Raw genomic sequence first — 17792 nt, 5'->3', positions numbered from 1 at the left:
AGATCGACCGGTGGTTAGCTAAAAAACGTTGAGCAACAAAAGCCTCACCGCACCGCAGCCCATCCATCAGTCATTCAGTCTCCATTTTTCCTACCTACCAGCTGGAAATCCTGAGCATTTCATAGAGTAGTCAACTCCACACGCCTTTCCTTAGTTCATCTACTGAATCATTTATCTCACTTCTTTAACGCTTTCTGCGCGAAACGCTAGCTTAGGTAGCTTGCTTGCGTAGAACCGAGTCGACGAGTCAACTCCATGGGCTATATAAATCGCTTCGAGTAGTGCTTTTCTCGCATCCACTGGAGCCAAAAGCCAGCTCTGATCGGTGAATTAGTTGTCGTCTGATAGCTCAATTAGTTAGCTGATTAACGTGGTGCAGAAGAAGCTGTTGAGCTTGCCGGCGATGGTGGCTTCAATGTCTCACCGTTTCGTGGCGGCGGCGTGTGTCGCGACGACCGTGGCGTTCGCTCTCTTGGCCACGACCAGCAGCGCGCAGCTGGACCCGCACTTCTACGACAGGGCGTGCCCGGCGGCGCTCCCCACCATCAAGAGGCTCGTGGAGGAGGCTGTGGCGGCGGAGCCCCGCATGGGCGCGTCGCTGCTGCGGCTGCACTTCCACGACTGCATGCATGCATGCATGCATTACTAGCAAGTTAATCACGTCCCACCACGCTGATGCATGCATGCATTTCAACATCTCTCCGACATGATCTTTATCTTTGTGCTCGGTTCGATTCAGGGCCTCAGGGGTGCGACGGGTCCATCCTGCTGGATGACACGCCCTTCTTCACCGGCGAGAAGATGGCCGCGCCGAACGCCAACTCCGTCCGCGGCTATGACGTGATCAACCGCAGCAAGGGTGCCGTCAACGCCGCCTGCAGGGGCAACGTGGTCTCCTGCGCCGACATCGTCGCCGTCGCGGCACGTGACTCCGTCGTCGCGGTTCGTTCATTCGCCTCCATCGTCTTGTTGCACGCACGCACGAAAACCTTCACCACCCGTCCATGCAGCACGCACTGCAGCTAATTAACTAGTTAGTCGCGCATGCATGCACGAATGCATCGTGGTCGTCTTTCCCATCATGCATGCAGCTGGGACGCCCGTCGTACAACGTTCCGCTGGGCCGCCGGGACGCGCGGACGGCGAGCCAGGCGGCGGCGAACAACAGCATCCCGGCGCCGACCTTCAGCCTGGACCGCCTCGCCTCCACCTTCGCGTCGCACGGCCTCTCCCTCCAGGACCTCGTCGTGCTCTCGGGAGGCCACACGCTGGGCTTCTCCCGCTGCACCAATTTCCGGGACCGCCTCTACAACGAGACCGCCACCCTGACCCTGGACGGCTCCCTCGCCGCCTCGCTCCGGGCCGTGTGCCCGCGGGCCACCGGCAGCGGCGACGACAGCCTCGCCCCGCTCGACCCCACGCCCGCGCACTTCGACGGCGCCTAGTTCGCCTCCCTGCTGCGGAGCAGGGGAGTCCTCCACTCGGACCAGCAGCTGTTCGCCGGCGGCCTCGGCGTCACGGACGCTCCCGTGAGGTTCTATGCCGCCAACGCCGACGCGTTCAGGAGGGACTTCGCGGAGGCCATGGTGAGGATGGCCAGCCTGAGCCCGCTCACCGGCAGCAGCGGCGAGATCCGTTACAACTGCAGGAAGGTGAACTACTCTTGAGTGGATTTGGTTCGCGCGTGCACAGCTCACAGCTGACGGGTCAGACTGTTCATGTGGTCGTGTCAAACATACAGAGCGTGTTATTTGAGATAAGTTTTCTACATTTATGTTGTTCTGCCACCGGCCAAAGGGAGCTTTAGGGCTGGTTCCTATTTTGCTGTACCAAAGTGTTCGGCTGAGCTGGATTATTTACTGTTTATGCTGGAAACACTGTTCATGCTGGAATGTTGTGAGAGAAAAATACTGCTCCGGCTGAAAAAAAAGCCAAACAAGCCAAATTTCAGCTCAGCCGAACAAGCCAAAGAAGCCAAATTTTAGCTCAGTCTTTTGTTTATTTGATTCGCAGTTTGTGAGGTAAGATTGTTTCATCTGATGTTTCAGTTGTACTACGCATTTCAAATTACTGTTGTACTTCGATAGAGAGGAAGCAAAGATGTTTTTAAGACAGATGAAGGATGATCTGCACCTTATTGGTAAAATGCTGGTGTGCTCAAATCATCTTTTGCAACAACCGCAGGGGTTTTCTGCTCGTGCGTTCAGTTGGTGAACCTACTACTAATGGCGTCGTCTCTCTTGTTGCTATTGCCATGGCGCCTTTGGTTTTCTTGGCTATATTCTCACTTTTTCTTTTGGAATTACAGCAAAACGTTGCCATAAGTTTTATTAGAAGTAGAAAATTTAAAAAAAGGCCGCCTAGTCTATGGAATTCTAGATAAAACAAAACAGCATAAAACAACATTGGAACAAACCACAACCCAAATAACAACTCAAAATCATAAGCAAAAACAACATTCCACCATCGCAAGACTTGAAATTTTCACCAAGAGAGAGATCCTCGCTCTAATAAGAGACACAATGTATAAAGATTGAGACAATGCCTCTGGATTGATGCCCATAGGTGCCATTGTTGTCAAGGGCTTTCGCAAAAAGGCCCAAAAGCCATCACGAGCAACACCCCTCCCCCTTTCCCACCCCCATAAAATTACACGAGATCTAAGTTGTGACCAGTCTCCCTTGCTATATGGTTGGATATTGACATATATAGAGATCCAACAAGGGGAAAAGCGAAAGGATTGTCTGTGAAACTCGAAGGCGACTACCATAGGGAGGCAGGATGGCGGCAGAGACAACCACTAGGAAGAGGATTCATCCTCAAATGCATTTTCATGTCAACTAGCGAAGATTTGTCAGGGTGGGGTGGAAGGTGGGATAGGTGTGGTGGAGATCTCGATTGGAGGAAGATGTGGAGAAAGAGAAACAAGGAGGACAAAGAAGGAAAACAAGAAGAGGTGAAGTTGGATGAGGAAGAAAAAGAAATTCCTTCCTAGCAGCTAGCTCTGGATCTGCCACTTGGCACAAGGACTACCTATGGTGCTCCATTTGGTCACAAGTACCCCTTCCACTTTAAAACTTGTATGACTTTTGGCTCAAATTTTGACCTAACAATATTTATTTAGTTACTTAGCACGTAAAATGAAATGACTACTACTAGATATAACATAAGAAAACTTGCCTAATATATTTTCTATTTACAGTAATATAGAAGACCAGTAGTCAAACGGATGAACAAAATCAGTGGTGCTATATCAAATATATAAAAATAGAGGGAGTATGCAAAATGACAAGTTTTTCTTTTGTCAAACTTTTGAAGCTCGGAAGACTACTGAAGTACTGATACGTTAAAAGTATATATGTAGATTTGAAAAAAACGAGAGAGAAATTATAATGGGTTGATTCATCCTGAAGCGCACTTTCATATTTTTTTATAGATATAGTTATGGAAGTATTCGAATAAAAAATAGTGTCCTTAATATTTACAATTTGAAAACCATGTTACTAGTATTGTGACAGGGGAGAGAGTAAATAAATACCAAATGCAAGTGTTTGTTGAGTGACCGAACAGGCCTCCAGAAGTTAAGGGGCCCACAATCAACCATCAGTACCGCTATTAAGCCAAGCAAAAGAAAGCCTAACTAGTCTAGTTGTAACTCCTGCTGCCTTGGTCCTAAAATAAAAGGAATCGGGTGTTCAAAATTTATACCAAAATATAAAGTATTTTAGGACCTCATGTCCTCCCCCTTCTCTGCTTTTATTGACCGAACACCACTTTCCTTCTAGGCACGCCATACATTTTCTCTCTAATTTATGGCAGGAAATAATAACATGTAAATATTCCTTTTAAACTAGAAAAGCAATAACCACACTTCCTCCTAATTAGTGAGGGGTAGTACGGTATTTTGCCATGCTCCTTGTTTTGTTTGAAAATTATGTTCCTTATATTTTAAGATGGAGTATTAATCTTTTTTCTGCTGCAGGGTGGTCATCTCATCTTCTTTTTTGAAGAGAAGAGGAATGATTAAAACTAGGCACAATAAAACCCCAAATTATATAAATAATACTAAAATAAAAATAAATAATATTCTATCTAAGATCTTCCACTGTTGTCTTCTCTAGGGGTTTTGATTGATACATTCGATGCTGCAGCTGAAAAGAGCACAATCAAACATCAACGCATGCTGAATCTACCGACCAACCTGAAAACCTTGGACGTGCTATAAGATCCAACGATTTGAAACTGGATCAAATCACATCTGAATCAATAAAAATCATCAACGGTTGAATCGTTGGGTATATATAATATAACCTGCAAATTCAGCACCTTCAAAATCTTGATCCACCAAGTTGAATGTTTGATTTTCTCTCCACACTCATCGACAAATAAGGTCGACGACTTGGAGTTAATATCTCCACAGAGAGTGCCCATGATGAGCACATTTTTCCTTGCATATAGTAGCCACAAACAGACCTCCTGGTGATGAAACTTACTCCCACGATGGTGAACTTGTTGTGGTCATCGCTGAAGCCATCACATGTAACAAGCTACCGATCGAACATTAGTGTTGATGTAAATGGAGAAGTGATTTTTGTCTGATCCCCACCAAAATCTGACTGATGAGGAGTGATTAAGCTGCTCCAAGGAATGCTGCTATACGTCTCTAACAATCATCCTTCCAATTAATAAATTGCAACTTCTCTGTTCCCCTCACCATGATATATGTTCTTGAGTTGGAGCCAACATGTTTGGCTTTCGGTTATTTGTATTTCCAAAATGTAGGCCCTATTTTGCTTTTCGCACCCGGGCCTTAATGCCGCTTGTGTTTCCACTCGAGATGTGCGTTGGTTGCCTTCACAGTTTCACATTATGAATTTATTTTCCTCTAAAAAAATACACAAATGACCCAACAATCTTATTCGACCATAGCACGACACGACCACACAAAACACTGGGCCGTTGGCCCAAAGGTTTCTCAACCGCGGGTGCACGCGCAGGGTGTCCAGGCAGGCCGGACTCTCAGTTCACGCTGGAGCAACTGAGCCTGATCTGGCCCTGCGAGCCGGTGAGCACGCCGACGCTGCCCATGCGCACCATGGCCGCGGCGAAGTCATTTCTGAACTGCGCCGCGTTGGACGCGTAGCTCTGGACCAGCGCGTCGGTGGAGCCGCCGCTGAAGAGCTGCTGGTCGGAGTGCAGCACCCCGCGCTGCGAGAGCAGGCCGCGGAAGAAGGCGCCGTCGAACGTGTTGGGCGTCTCCAGATCCATGGGCGCAAGGTTGCCGTTGCCGCCTGACTGCGGGCAGTTGGCCCGGAGCGCCGCCGCGTCGGACTGGTTGAGGTTGGACTCGCCGTAGAGCCGGCTCCGGAAGTTGGCGCACTGCGCCTGCCCGACCGTGTGAGCTCCTGCACGACCACGTACGTATGAGTTGTCATGCATTGGCGGATCATGTATTGTCAGTAGTGTGTGTACAAGCAATCGAGTTGCATGAACCTGAGAGCGCGACCATGTCCGTGGTGGTGAGCCCCTTCCTGGCGAAGCCGCTGATGAGGCTGTCGAGGCTGGAGCCCGGAGGAGGGAGGTCGCTGTTGGCCTGCGAGAGGCTGGCCGTGGTGGAGTCCCTCCTCCCCAACAGCACCGTGTACGGCGGCCCTCCTAACTGCAAGCAGCGAAAGGAAGCAGAATATATAAACATCATCCGGTCTCGGTCAGTGCTGCTTGTCTTGTCTGTCGACAACATCGAAATCTATGCGCATTTCCTTCATTATTTGATGGATCGATCTTACGGTTGCGACGGAGTCGCGCGCGGCGACGGCGAGGATGTCGGCGCAGGAGACGGTCCGCGGGCAGACGGCCTCGACCTGCGCCTTGATGCTGTCGACGACGTCGAAGCCCCTGAGCGAGCCCCGGTTGGGGAACGAGCTCTGCTCCCCTGTGAAGTTGGCCGTGTCGGCCAGCAGCACCGACGCATCGCATCCCTGCTGTCACGCCACGGAATGCATGCAGGAGTACGTACGTGAGCTAGCTAGAGGTGTTGGTGTTACGCCACGGTATGCATGAGCGGCGGCAGAGACGACGATCGAGGACTTGCCTGGACGAAGCAGTCGTGGAAGTGAAGTCTGAGCAGGGAGGCCCCCATCCGGGGGTCCCTGCTGACCGCTGCCGTCACGGCGCTCCTGATGGTGCCCAGCGCCCTCGGGCACGACGAGTCGTAGAACGTCGCCGACAGCTGCGCCGACGCCACAGCGGCCACGGCCAGGAGGACGATCGCCTGAACGGAAACTGAAGCAGCAGCCATGGTACTGTGACAGTATCTAACTATCTATCTTTTGACTGATCGAGGCGCAGGTCATCGATCAGTCACGACTTCACGCATATATAGCACTGGCCACTGCTACTCCAAACGCGCGTACCAGAAACTATCCCAGTGGCCCCGTCACGGTGCCGTGTCTGCTAGCTGGTCTGAATGCAGCCATATCAGGAGTGTGCCAGGCTGCCGGCGACGCATCTCTGTTACGATAGGCCTTCCTAAATCCTACTAATTATGGAAGGACAGAGCGATCTTCCGGAATAAATGCATCTCTGTTACTGCTACTGCTAAGCATAGATAAGGGCGCTCCTATTGTAGAAACCATCATAGTTTCTATGTATATTAATTATACTGTCACCTAAATGTTTTATTGATGTGGTAAGGTAGTTATTAAAAAGAGAGTATAAATCATAGAAAATGGGTCTAAGTTAGAAACCATGTCTACACGAGAACCAAGATATAAGGATGTGATTAGTAGAGAACGGAGAAAGAATGTACATGACTGGACAGAAAATTGTTCGTAGAAATTATTCGCTGGGGTCATGGTTTATATATGTAATGTCTATAAAAATTAATAGGTATAGAAACTACATGCAGTTTCTAGTATTGGAACTGGCCTAACGTTTGCTGAAGAAAACGTGCACGTACAGGCCAAACTCCATACTATCGCATGATGTTGATCGGTTAACGCAGGTATCCAGCTGAATATGGGCCCATTCGCTGGTCTGGTAGACCAGCCGCTAATCCTCCTTAGCGAACACTGTTCATTAACTAGCCGCTACAGTGTTTCTCTCTCACATAATCAGTCAGTTTCAGTCAAGTTTCAGACCACTGGTCCCGTTCGCTGGTCTAAAACTTGACTGAAACTGGCTGATTTTGTGAGAGAGAAACACTGTAGCGCCTAGTTGATAACCGTGTTCGCTGAGGAGGATCAGCCGGCTGGTCCTATCGCATGATGTTGATCGGTTAACGCACGTATCCAGCTGAATCGGTAGGAACCACATGCACGTCTGCCTCGCCTGTGCCTGCCTGCCTGCCTGATATGTATGTGCGAACACACACAACAAAACAAACCAATTCCTTCTACATAATGCATGCATGATAGCATTAGCCTGGCAGTGTTCTCGTACAGTTTTTATCTCAAGGATATACAGCCTGTTCGGGAGACCGTATCGTATCGTGGATTATTTACTGCTGGCTGGTTTGGTGTGAGAGAAAAACACTGTTCCCGGCTGGAAATTTACGATCGTTTACGAGCAAGCGAACAGGCTGATATATATAAGGATTAGTGCACTGTAATTATTTACTATAGCTAACGTTATATGTGATGATACAATACAAATCCGTCATTTTCTGTCTCTTTCTGTCCTGCAGGCCATGCCAGGCCTGTACTACGTATTGATGATGGCTTGTATTAACAACGACGACGATCATCAATTAGCTGGACAGCTTAAAAAGAAGCAAAATTCCATATGCGGTAGGGACCTTGTACACCTGGCTGCACCCTTCGTTGCACGATTTTTTTTAATTTTAACACTTTTTGATAACTAATTTTAAATCTAACACTGTAATTTTTTTTAAATTAACATTTTTGGCCGCGTCTATTGTCCTGGCGCGGCCAAATGCCTATGTCGCACCATGCATGGTGGCGCGGCAGAGGTTTGACGTGGCGACGACCGGTTTCGGTGACCGTTGACGTGGCAGCTCTTGCCGCACCACCGACCTTGGCGCGACAGTGCCGCGCCCTGATCCGTGGCGCGGCAGAGCCGAATAAATACCGCGTCCAGTCCCGCCTGCCCGAGCAGCAAGCCCGCCTGGCCGCCGCGCCCGCCGCCCGACCGGCGGTACCTGAACGGTTTAATCCTAACGTGTCGCGCCGATAGTGGGAGATATTCTAAGTATTGCTTGACGTAAAATCAATAGTAGATTTGTTTCTGTCTTTTGTTGAATTTTTTTTACGGCCGAATAGAGAATTTAATAAGCCAATGATTTGTTTTCCGTCTTTCATAATACGGTTAACCACCAATTTAACTAATCGATTATGAAAAATTGCCACCGACGTCGAGATACACCGGGACTGTCGGTTCCCGAACTAGTTGGTACTTAATCTCGCCGACAGTGCTGCCGCGACGCAAAGAAACGAATATGAAACAGATAAATAAAGTCCGTGCGCAAGTTGACAAGCTGTCACATAATATTTTCATTGTTTTGACATAAGTTTGACATAACATAACCAAATAACTCCGCAAGTTTCGGACGCCAATATTCGTTTGACCTAACAAACTAAGACACAGGAGTGTAAGAATCCCTCGGACGTTTTTGTCTCTTCGAATTTATTGGCAACACATTGGGAGTGTAGCCAACGTCGGTATGGTCGCGTCGACGGTGCGTACGGCTCGTACCTTGCAAGTATATGACGCACGATTATTTATAATTCTTTATGATCGTTAGTTTATGTAGCCTACGTATTTAAATAAACTATCTTTGATAGTACTTGTGAAGCTCCTTGGGTACCCAGCGGGGCACCACCTAGCTGAGACATGCCGATCTCATGCTGCGGCCAATCGTCCCATTGGTCGTGCTGTCTGTGGAAGCCCGGGGGGTCGTCGTCATCGTCGTCCTCGGTTGCAAGGTCCTTCCCAGCGCTATGATGTGGTGGTGTACGCACCGCAAAAGTGGCACCCGACCGCGTCGAAGTCATCGGCTGAGAAGAGCCGGCTGGTGTCCTCAAAGAGACTGAAGACGTGCCATCCGACCGTGCCGGGAGTGGTGGTTCCTCATAAGGAGTATCCATGCAGCTCAGCTTCTGAGCTAGCTTCCTACAGCTCTTCTTCACCTTCTGCATAAATAGACGTTAAAGTTAGTGCATTACCCAAACGTATATACACTAAAGAAACATTTTCGAGACGAACAAGTTTATATTACCTCGACAAAAGCCACGAGAATGTCTGGCCCCTGACTTCTAGACTCGTGAAGCTAGAACGCTGCTTCGTTGGACAGCCTTGACAATTGTGTCGCCTGGATACAGAAATGCGGTTGGACAGTTTTAGTACACATACTTAATACCAAAAGGATAATAAATTGTACCATTCAAGTATATTACCACTTATCTTTGAAGCGGGGCTCTCTCCAGCTGTGTGTCCTCCCTAGTGGTAACGTCGTACACATCTTCGATGACATCTTCCTCCGAGTCCTCGTCAATCGCCACGTCAATGTATGGGGGTTTGATATGTGTCCTCGTAGACCTGTGAAGCCACCGCAGGTACTCGTCGAAGGTGTGCTAGTCGTGTGGAGGACCCGCATGGATCGGATGTCGTACCCTGTTCTGCCACAAATGGATGCGCGAGCTGTGTGTCACGCGCCAATCCTTGGTCTTGTACCTCTTCCTGCGGTCATACCTGCAACAAAACGATGTTAGTTGTACCACACACCTCTGGATTGTAACATTGCTATTAATCGAAAACGCACCCGTGCAACTCTTGTTTGGTGGAGTAAAGCGGTGGTGGGCAGCCTGTCATTCTCCCAAACTGTCTACAGACCTGGATGGGCAAGTGAATCTCGACCACATGTAAGAAAATAAAGAGGGACGTCGCAGCGATACTTGTCTGACTCGTCCCTAGTGATAGGACTAAGATAGTCTTGGAGCTCCGGAGACTTCCAATGATACCAATGCACCTGAAAATTCGTAATTGAGTTAGGTTGTGATATAGTGTACATCGAACAAGACACATGTATGATAGTAAAGAGAGCGTAACCTAGTTTAATTGGTTAGTAAACTAAGCTACCAGCTCCTCCAGTGATCGTTGTCAACTATCCCTACCACTAAAAGTCCTCCCAACCGAAGGCCTAAAATAGCCTTCACGTCCTGCAACGTCAAAGTCATCTCGCCACTAGGTAGGTGGAACGTGTGGGTCTCAAGCCTCCACCTGTTATAATAATAGAACGACTGTTAGTTGCCTCAAATTTGTTAGAAGAAAGTTTACATACAAAGAATGCACTCGCACCTATCTACAGCTGTAGTAAGTAGTGCTGGATCAAGGGGCGGAAGACCATGGTTGACAATACGGACAAGCTCGAGGAAGCCGGCACGCCGTATATACGGTGCATAACGCTTGTCCCACTGGTGCGCCTTGGTGTGTGTGCGGGGCCTCAAAGGAGGCAAGGACACCTCTACGTCATTGTTACTCAAGATGTGTGCTCGGTGCTAGTCGTCGTACTCCACCTCAAGAATGGGATACAACGGGTGCTGCGTGGGAGAAGCCATCCTATTACGAATTGATAAACAAAGCGTTAGAGTATTCAAATTAACAAAATTTAAATTAACATTAGTAAGTTCACAAACAAATCACTAACCTAACTATCATAAATCCCCAAACCCAAAATCCTAACTATACTAGATAATAAATACATAATCAATCCCTAAAATACCTAAACTCTTTTGGGTTTAGAGTAAACTAGTATCTATACCCAAAATCCCTAACTAAATAACTAACTATAAACTAAATAATAAATACATAAACAATCTCTAAACCCAAAATCCTAACTATACTAGAACACACAACCTCAAACCTACATAAATCACAAACAAATTCACTAACCTAACTCTCCTAAATCACTAACTATCATAAATCAATACCAATCATAAAACCCTAACTATCCAAAATCACTAATTATCCTAAATCAATAATAAAAAAAATATGAAATCAACCCTAACTATCCTAAATCAATAATAATAAAAAAAATATGAAATCAACCATAACTATCATAAATTACTAACTATCCTAAATCACTAATTATCCTAAATCAATAATAAACAAAAAAAAATATATGAAATCGAGAGGAGGTACCTTAGGAGTGGGCGGCCTTGACGTGCCAGCGTTCGTGGCGTGGCTGGCGCGGGCGCTACGCGGCGGGAGTGGCCGGGCGCGGGCACGGCGTGGCCGGGCGGGCGCTGGCGCCGAGCGCTGCGCGGTGGCTGGCGGCGCTGGCGGCGGATGGGCGAGTGCGGGCGCTAGCGGCAGGCGGACGGGCAGGGTGCGTGCGGGCGAGCGGCCGACCACACGGTATTTATTCGGCTCTGCCGCGCCATGGATCAGGGCGTGTGACGGAACCGACCAATTATACGAAATTAAGTAAGAAAAACCATCCGCTAGAGCAGACGCTTTAGCAAACTTAAGCCCGTATAACCCGGTAGTCCGTGAAATCACGAAGGATTTCAAACCAACTCATGTCCCAGCCATGATCGTAATAAGTTTAGCGGTCACCAATCACATATTACATAAAAGTTTGCATAACAGATACATCAGAGTTTAAACATAGTTATTACAAAACAAGTTCGAATAAAAAGTAGCGGAAGTCATTTGTTTAAAACCACACACACTCACACGGAGTTCAAATATAGTGCCAGCGAATGATCATCTCCAACAAAAGCATCAGATGAGACGTAAGGAATGACCATGCCCATGGTCCTAAGCATCACCCATCGCAGGATACAGGCAGTTGATACAGTAGCCATAGTACATCTGCCCATCTGCAACAAGTGGGAATAAAACCCTGAGTACGAGAAGGTACTCAGCCAGACTTACCCGACATAACCGAAAATAAATGACGCCAAGGATTATGAAGGGCTTTATAGTGGGGTAGCTGACTCATTTGCAAAAGAAGCATTTTTAGCATTTCAAGAACCTTTCTAAAAGCATTATTGCCAAGTTAATTATTATTAACCTGTCCACTAGATTCGCACCTATACTAGAGTAAACGTGTGATTAAGCAGATAATGATAACCAATGATCATTAAGCAACTTCCATACTGTCATATTCACTATAACTGTCCAAGTGTTCCATAACATTTACTACGATGAAGTAACTCAAGTCAAGTGCTCACTATCCAGGAGCGATGGCGATTCGAATCGATTCCTAACCAGCTGGTGATTTATTCCTTACACAAACCTCACTCACCCGCTAAAGTGAGATATTGATCACCGAGTCAACTTTCCAGGAATCTCGAGTTTGCCAGGAACCACATGTACCCGGGGGCCGACCGACTGCACTTTGGTCTTATCATCCCGCCCCCGTGTCCTACCACACCTGCTCCGGTACAGTGCGTTGCGGGCAATCTACTCGGCCCGAAAAATCTCCCAGCTTCGCGGTCGGAAGGTACTTTATCCGGCCAGCTAAATGTAAGGCATGCGTTCAACATGACTCGAGGCCCAACAACGGTCGGTCCTTAATCGACACAGACGGAAACACTATAGTCCAGAACTCTGCAAGTCTCCGTCCGGTCTCAACTTCATTTAACACTTAGTTATACCATGACTTCATAGTCATCCAAGCAGATCCAGGTAACCACCTATAGCTCGCAGGTGACAGGAAATCACCCGACTTCTACCGGTCTAAGCCAGCTAAGCATTGACTCGACTGCGGATACCAGGGTAACAAGGATATAGTATAACAAAGGTAAACAAGGTATAATGCAGCAACGGTTGCAAACAACTCCTGAACGTAATGCATCAATTAAAGTAAAGCATTTAATTAAATCATTGCAAACCGGGAGAAAAATGCTCCGGGGCTTGCCTCTCTCGAAGGAGCTCGGACGGTGATCGGGGCACTCCGGAAGTTCCTCAACGTCCTCCTCGTCGGCTTCTGGCACTTCCTGCTGCTGCACCTCGAGCTGCTCCTCGGGCTCCTCGGGTATGACGACTGGGTTCTCGGTTTGCGATCCTGTATGATGCGATGCGTGTAAGTGATTATGCAAACGGTGCATCGAAGGAGATGAATGCAATGGATATGTTGAAATGCAAGGTAGTCAACATCATCTAAGAACTATACTACAAGCACATGTCATCTACTGCATTCTCTTCTACTACTAATATGTTAAGTTAACCTATCTTATGAAATGCTTCAAAGATACACCAAAGCTTTACGACTTTCTTAATCACACTTAAAGCGACACTGGCTTAAACCCTAGTTAATAATAGGTTTGAATAGCAACCTATATTTCTGATGCTCCTAAAAATCTGAGAAAATTGCAGTAGCATACTACTACCCTAAACAGACTACCATAAAAATTTCATGGCATTTGGATAAGTAAACCATCCTACACAAAAATGACAAGCTATAGCATGAAAATGAGCATGAAATTACTTTGTACTATGAAAAGTGTTAAACAACAGAATTAATATTTTTCCTAGGTTCTTCATAGCATATAATGACTGTACAAAAATTACCACATGCATGTTTTATACAAAGTTTGCTCTCTATCAAAAATAACAAAAATCAGCCCTTAAAGGCACTTGAACTACACCTCCAAAGTTTTCCACAGCACATGCATGAAACAGATTTTTCCTAAGGAGTACATGACACAAGAAGATTAACAAACTTGGAATCATATTTTTCTGAAGCCTATATATTTTTCTACATATTTTTCAAGTTATCAGCAATATTCATGATTAAATAAAGTTCTACAGAAAAGTATCTCAAAAATGACATGCACAATTTTTCCCAAGTAGATCTGGTGATAAGGAACCTAGAAAAATTTGTTTCAACAAATTTGGAGCAACTTTGAGTATCCAAATATTTTGCAAACCATTTCTGTTTTCAAATAACAAATAATAAATGGAAATCAATTCATTTCAGAATGCTGGGCCGGCCCGAATGGAACAGCTGGCCCATGGCCATCACCGGCCTGCGCGGCCCGAGCGCGGGGGAGAGGAGACGGCCCATCAGGGCGTCAGCCCCCGGGCTGGCTCGGCCTGGCCAGCCGAGGCGAGGCGCCATGCCGGAGCGCGCGCTGGCGCGACGGCGGGGCTCGGCCAGCGGCCGGCGGCCGTCTCCGGCCACGGCAGCGCCAGCGAGCGAGCGCAGGAGACGCGCGAGGAGAAGGCGAGCTCGGTAGGGTAGCTAGGCGAGGCTGGAGGGGAGAAGGAAGACGGATTCCACGGCGGCCGTGCACAGCGGCGCCATGGCCGTCGGCGGCGAGACGCGGGGAGGCCCGACCTGTGCTCGGAAGGCGGAGCAAGTTCGAGCACGACTTCGAGGAAGGCGAGGCGGAGCTCGGGGCACGAGGAATTGGAGAAAGGCGCGGTGGTGAGGGAGTTTGACGTCGGCGGAGCTCGGGCGTGGCGAGGGCGGAGCTCGGGGCTCGCGGCGAGGGCGGAGGGAAGGGCAGCGCGGCAGGAGTGAAGGCAGAGCGCGTGCGGCTGGCAGCAGGGCGCGCTCCTCTTCAAGCCCGCCAGCGCGCTGCGTGGTCAGAGCTAGCCGGGCGCGTGGCGGACACGCGGCGGGCGTCGCCTGACACGGTCGGGACGTGGCGCGGCGACGGGCACGGCGCGCGGGAGAAGAAGGCGCGGCGCGCGGAGGCAGGCCGGGCTGGCGCGGTGCTGGGCTGGGCCGAGCGAGGCGAGGCGCGCGGCGCGCGGGAGCTCGCTGGGCCGGCTTCGGCTGGCAGGCCAGAAGCGAGGCGGCGGCCCAGAAAAATTGAAATGGAATTTTTCAATTGATTTTTAAGAAAATTTTAAAATGCCATCTTTCAAACATTATTTTGAGCAAGAAAATGACCTCTTTTGAAAATGTACCAAAAATGAAAGTTGCTTAGAATTTAATTCCCTACAACTTTGCTTTAGGTTGCTCAGACATGCATAGACTCTAAGTTATACTTTTTAAACAGTCAAACCAAAGAGTCCAGGAGTCAAAACAAGTCAACCACTATTTGAAAACTTAATTTGTCAAAATGGTTAACATGAACATTGTTCCTAATGACTTTCTAAGCATAGCTAAGGTGTTTAGAAATATATTTAGCCATATCACACATTGGTCACGCAAGAATCAAGCACAGAATGCACTGAAACGATGAAAAACAATACAAATGTTATATTTGTTTCAAGGCCATGTTTTCCCATGTTTCAAGTGACATATGCTCATGAATTGATGAATGATGCTCATGAATATGAAATGCAAGTGCAATTAGGCAAGAATAACATCAGGGGTGTTACAGCCCTCCCCCCTTATAAAAATCTCGTCCCGAGATTTGGGTTACGAACCATTTGTTATAAAAATCCTCATAAGCCTTTTGTAGATACTCTCCTGTTTCCCAAGTTGCATCTCCCTCATCATGATGATCCCACTGTATCTTGTATGTTTTCACCACACTATTCCGAGTAGCACGTTCCTTAGTGTCTAACACTCGGACTGGTTGTTCACGATACACCAAATCTGATTTGAGTTGGATACCTCGAGGTTCTATTCTTTCCTCCGGAACACGTAAACATTTCTTGAGATGTGATACATGGAAAACTGGGAAAACGGTACTCATTGTCTCAGGTAACTCTAACTTGTAGGCTACCGGACCTCTTTGTTCCAAGATCTTGTATGGTCCTACGAATCTTGCGGCAAGCTTTCTTCGGATTCCAAACCTTTTCTTCTTCATTGGTGTGACTTTCAGATAAACATAGTCTCCAACTTCAAACACAAGGGGTCTCCTTCTTTTGTCCGCATAGCTTTTCTGACGGGATTGGGCAGCTTTCATATTCTGCTGAATAATATGAACTCTCTTCTCGGCTTCTTCTACAAAGTCAATGCCATAATACCGTCTATCACCAGGCTCGATCCAATTCAATGGTGTTCTACATTTTTTACCATATAAAGCTTCGAATGGGGCCATCTTGATGCTTTCTTGATAGCTATTATTATAAGAAAACTCAGCTAACGGTAACCATGACTCCCATGATCCCTTAGAAGACAATACACAGGCTCTCAACATATCCTCCAAAACAGCATTTACTCGTTCAGTCTGACCATCTGTCTGAGGATGATAAGCGGTACTGCGAATCAAACTAGTTCCTAAGCCTTTGTGTAAATGTTCCCAAAAATGAGCCGTGAACTGTGAGCCTCTATCAGATATTATGGTCTTTGGTATACCATGCAACCTCACAATTTCTGCGATATACTTCTCGGCATATTGAGGTGGTCGATAATCTGTTTTGACAGGCAAGAAATGAGCGGTCTTGGTAAAACGGTCCACAATTACCCAAATCGAATCATGTCCTTTTTGAGTAGTGGGCAAACCCGTGATAAAATCCATACTGATATCGTCTCACTTCCAACTAGGGACTGATAAGGGTTGCAACATACCAGCAGGTTTCATGTGAATGGCTTTCACTCGACAACATGTGTCACATCTGGCAACATATGCTGTAATTTCTTTCTTCATTTTGGTCCACCAATAGCGAGATCTTAGTTCTTGATACATCTTACTACTTCCTGGATGGATAGATAGCTTAGAAAGGTGAGCTTCATCCATGAGTTTATTCCTAAGCTCTCGATCCTTGGGAACCACAAGACGGTTGTCAAACCACAACACGCCCTGTTCATCCACTTTAAAGTGTTGAGACGGCTTTTCTTTTATTTTCTCTTTGATGTGGAATATTCCCTTGTCAGTTTTCTGGCCTTCTATTATCTTACTCTCCAACGAGCAACTAATCTGAATACTATGTAACACAGCAGGATGCATTAGATCGAATCCATCTTCAAGTAATGGCTGCACATTCAAGTAATGTGACTTTCTGCTCAAAGCATCTGCCACTACATTGGCTTTACCAGGATGATATTGCACATTCAAGTTGTAATCTTTGATCAATTCCAACCATCTACGCTGTCTCATGTTTAGCTCTGGTTGGGTAAAGATATACTTAAGACTCTTGTGATCCGTGAAAATATTGCACACATTACCAAGTAGATAATGTCTCCAAATTTTTAGGGCGTGCACAACTGTAGCAAGTTCCAGATCATGTGTTGGATAGTTGACCTCGTGCTTTCTCAATTGACGTGATGCATAAGCTATGACTCTCCTTTCTTGCATAAGAACACAACCCAATCCAGTCTTTGATGCGTCGCAAAACACATCAAATGGTTTCTCTATATCCGGTTGTGCTAGAACAGGAGCAGTGGTCAACAGTTTCCGCAAAGTGTGGAAAGCTGCTTCACACTCCTCTGTCCACACAAACTTGTGATCCTTCTGTAGGAGACTCGTCATCGGTTTGGCGATCTTTGAGAAATCTGGTATAAAGCGACGGTAATAACCCGCTAGTCCTAAGAAACTTCTAATCTCAGGAACTGAGGTCGGTGCTTTCCAATTCATAACTTCTTGCACCTTACTTGGATCGACTGAAACTCCATTCTCTGACAGAATGTGACCAAGGAAAGGAACTTCCTTCAACCAGAATTCGCATTTGCTAAACTTAGCATACAATTGATGATCTCTAAGTCTGGTCAAGACAGTTCTCAGATGCTCTTCGTGATCTTTCTCATTCTCGGAGTACACCAGAATGTCATCGATGAATACTACCACAAACTTATCCAATTCTGGCATGAAAACCGTATTCATCAAGAACATAAAATATGCGGGAGCATTTGTCAAGCCAAAAGACATGACAAGATACTCATACAACCCATATCTGGTGGAAAATGCAGTTTTTGGTATATCCTG

General features: G+C 47.0%; 1 protein-coding gene, 1 long non-coding RNA gene and 1 pseudogene across 3 annotated transcripts; 1 reads left to right on the top strand and 2 right to left on the bottom strand.

Moving 5' to 3' along the window:
* Positions 1–403: 403 nt before the first annotated feature.
* Positions 404–1750, top strand: LOC136499447 (peroxidase P7-like; annotated as a pseudogene).
* A 3079-nt stretch (positions 1751–4829) lies between these two features.
* On the bottom strand, positions 4830–6361 carry LOC136499430 (peroxidase 2-like). 2 transcript variants are annotated; one of them, XM_066495090.1, is made up of 4 exons: positions 6092–6361; positions 5787–5981; positions 5494–5659; positions 4830–5405 (listed from the first exon to the last, which is right to left on the bottom strand). In XM_066495090.1, the coding sequence occupies exons 1-4, from the start codon at positions 6296–6298 to the stop codon at positions 5020–5022; spliced, it is 954 nt and encodes a 317-aa protein (XP_066351187.1). In that variant the 5' UTR covers positions 6299–6361; the 3' UTR covers positions 4830–5019. The 2 variants fall into 2 exon arrangements, with proteins under 2 accessions (XP_066351187.1, XP_066351191.1); XM_066495094.1 differs by having other exon boundaries at positions 4831–5405; positions 5787–5978.
* Positions 6362–11562: 5201 nt separating this feature from the next.
* LOC136499423 (uncharacterized) lies at positions 11563–12972 on the bottom strand. Its single transcript, XR_010769983.1, has 2 exons — positions 12884–12972; positions 11563–11840 (listed from the first exon to the last, which is right to left on the bottom strand). It is a non-coding gene; the product is annotated as an uncharacterized lncRNA (long non-coding RNA).
* Positions 12973–17792: the final 4820 nt, after the last annotated feature.

Source organism: Miscanthus floridulus, chromosome 1 (assembly GCF_019320115.1).
Source record: "Miscanthus floridulus cultivar M001 chromosome 1, ASM1932011v1, whole genome shotgun sequence".
NCBI classification, from domain to species: domain Eukaryota; kingdom Viridiplantae; phylum Streptophyta; class Magnoliopsida; order Poales; family Poaceae; genus Miscanthus; species Miscanthus floridulus.
The sequence above is the reverse complement of the archived record's forward strand: the minus strand, read 5'-3'. Positions and strand labels throughout refer to the sequence as shown.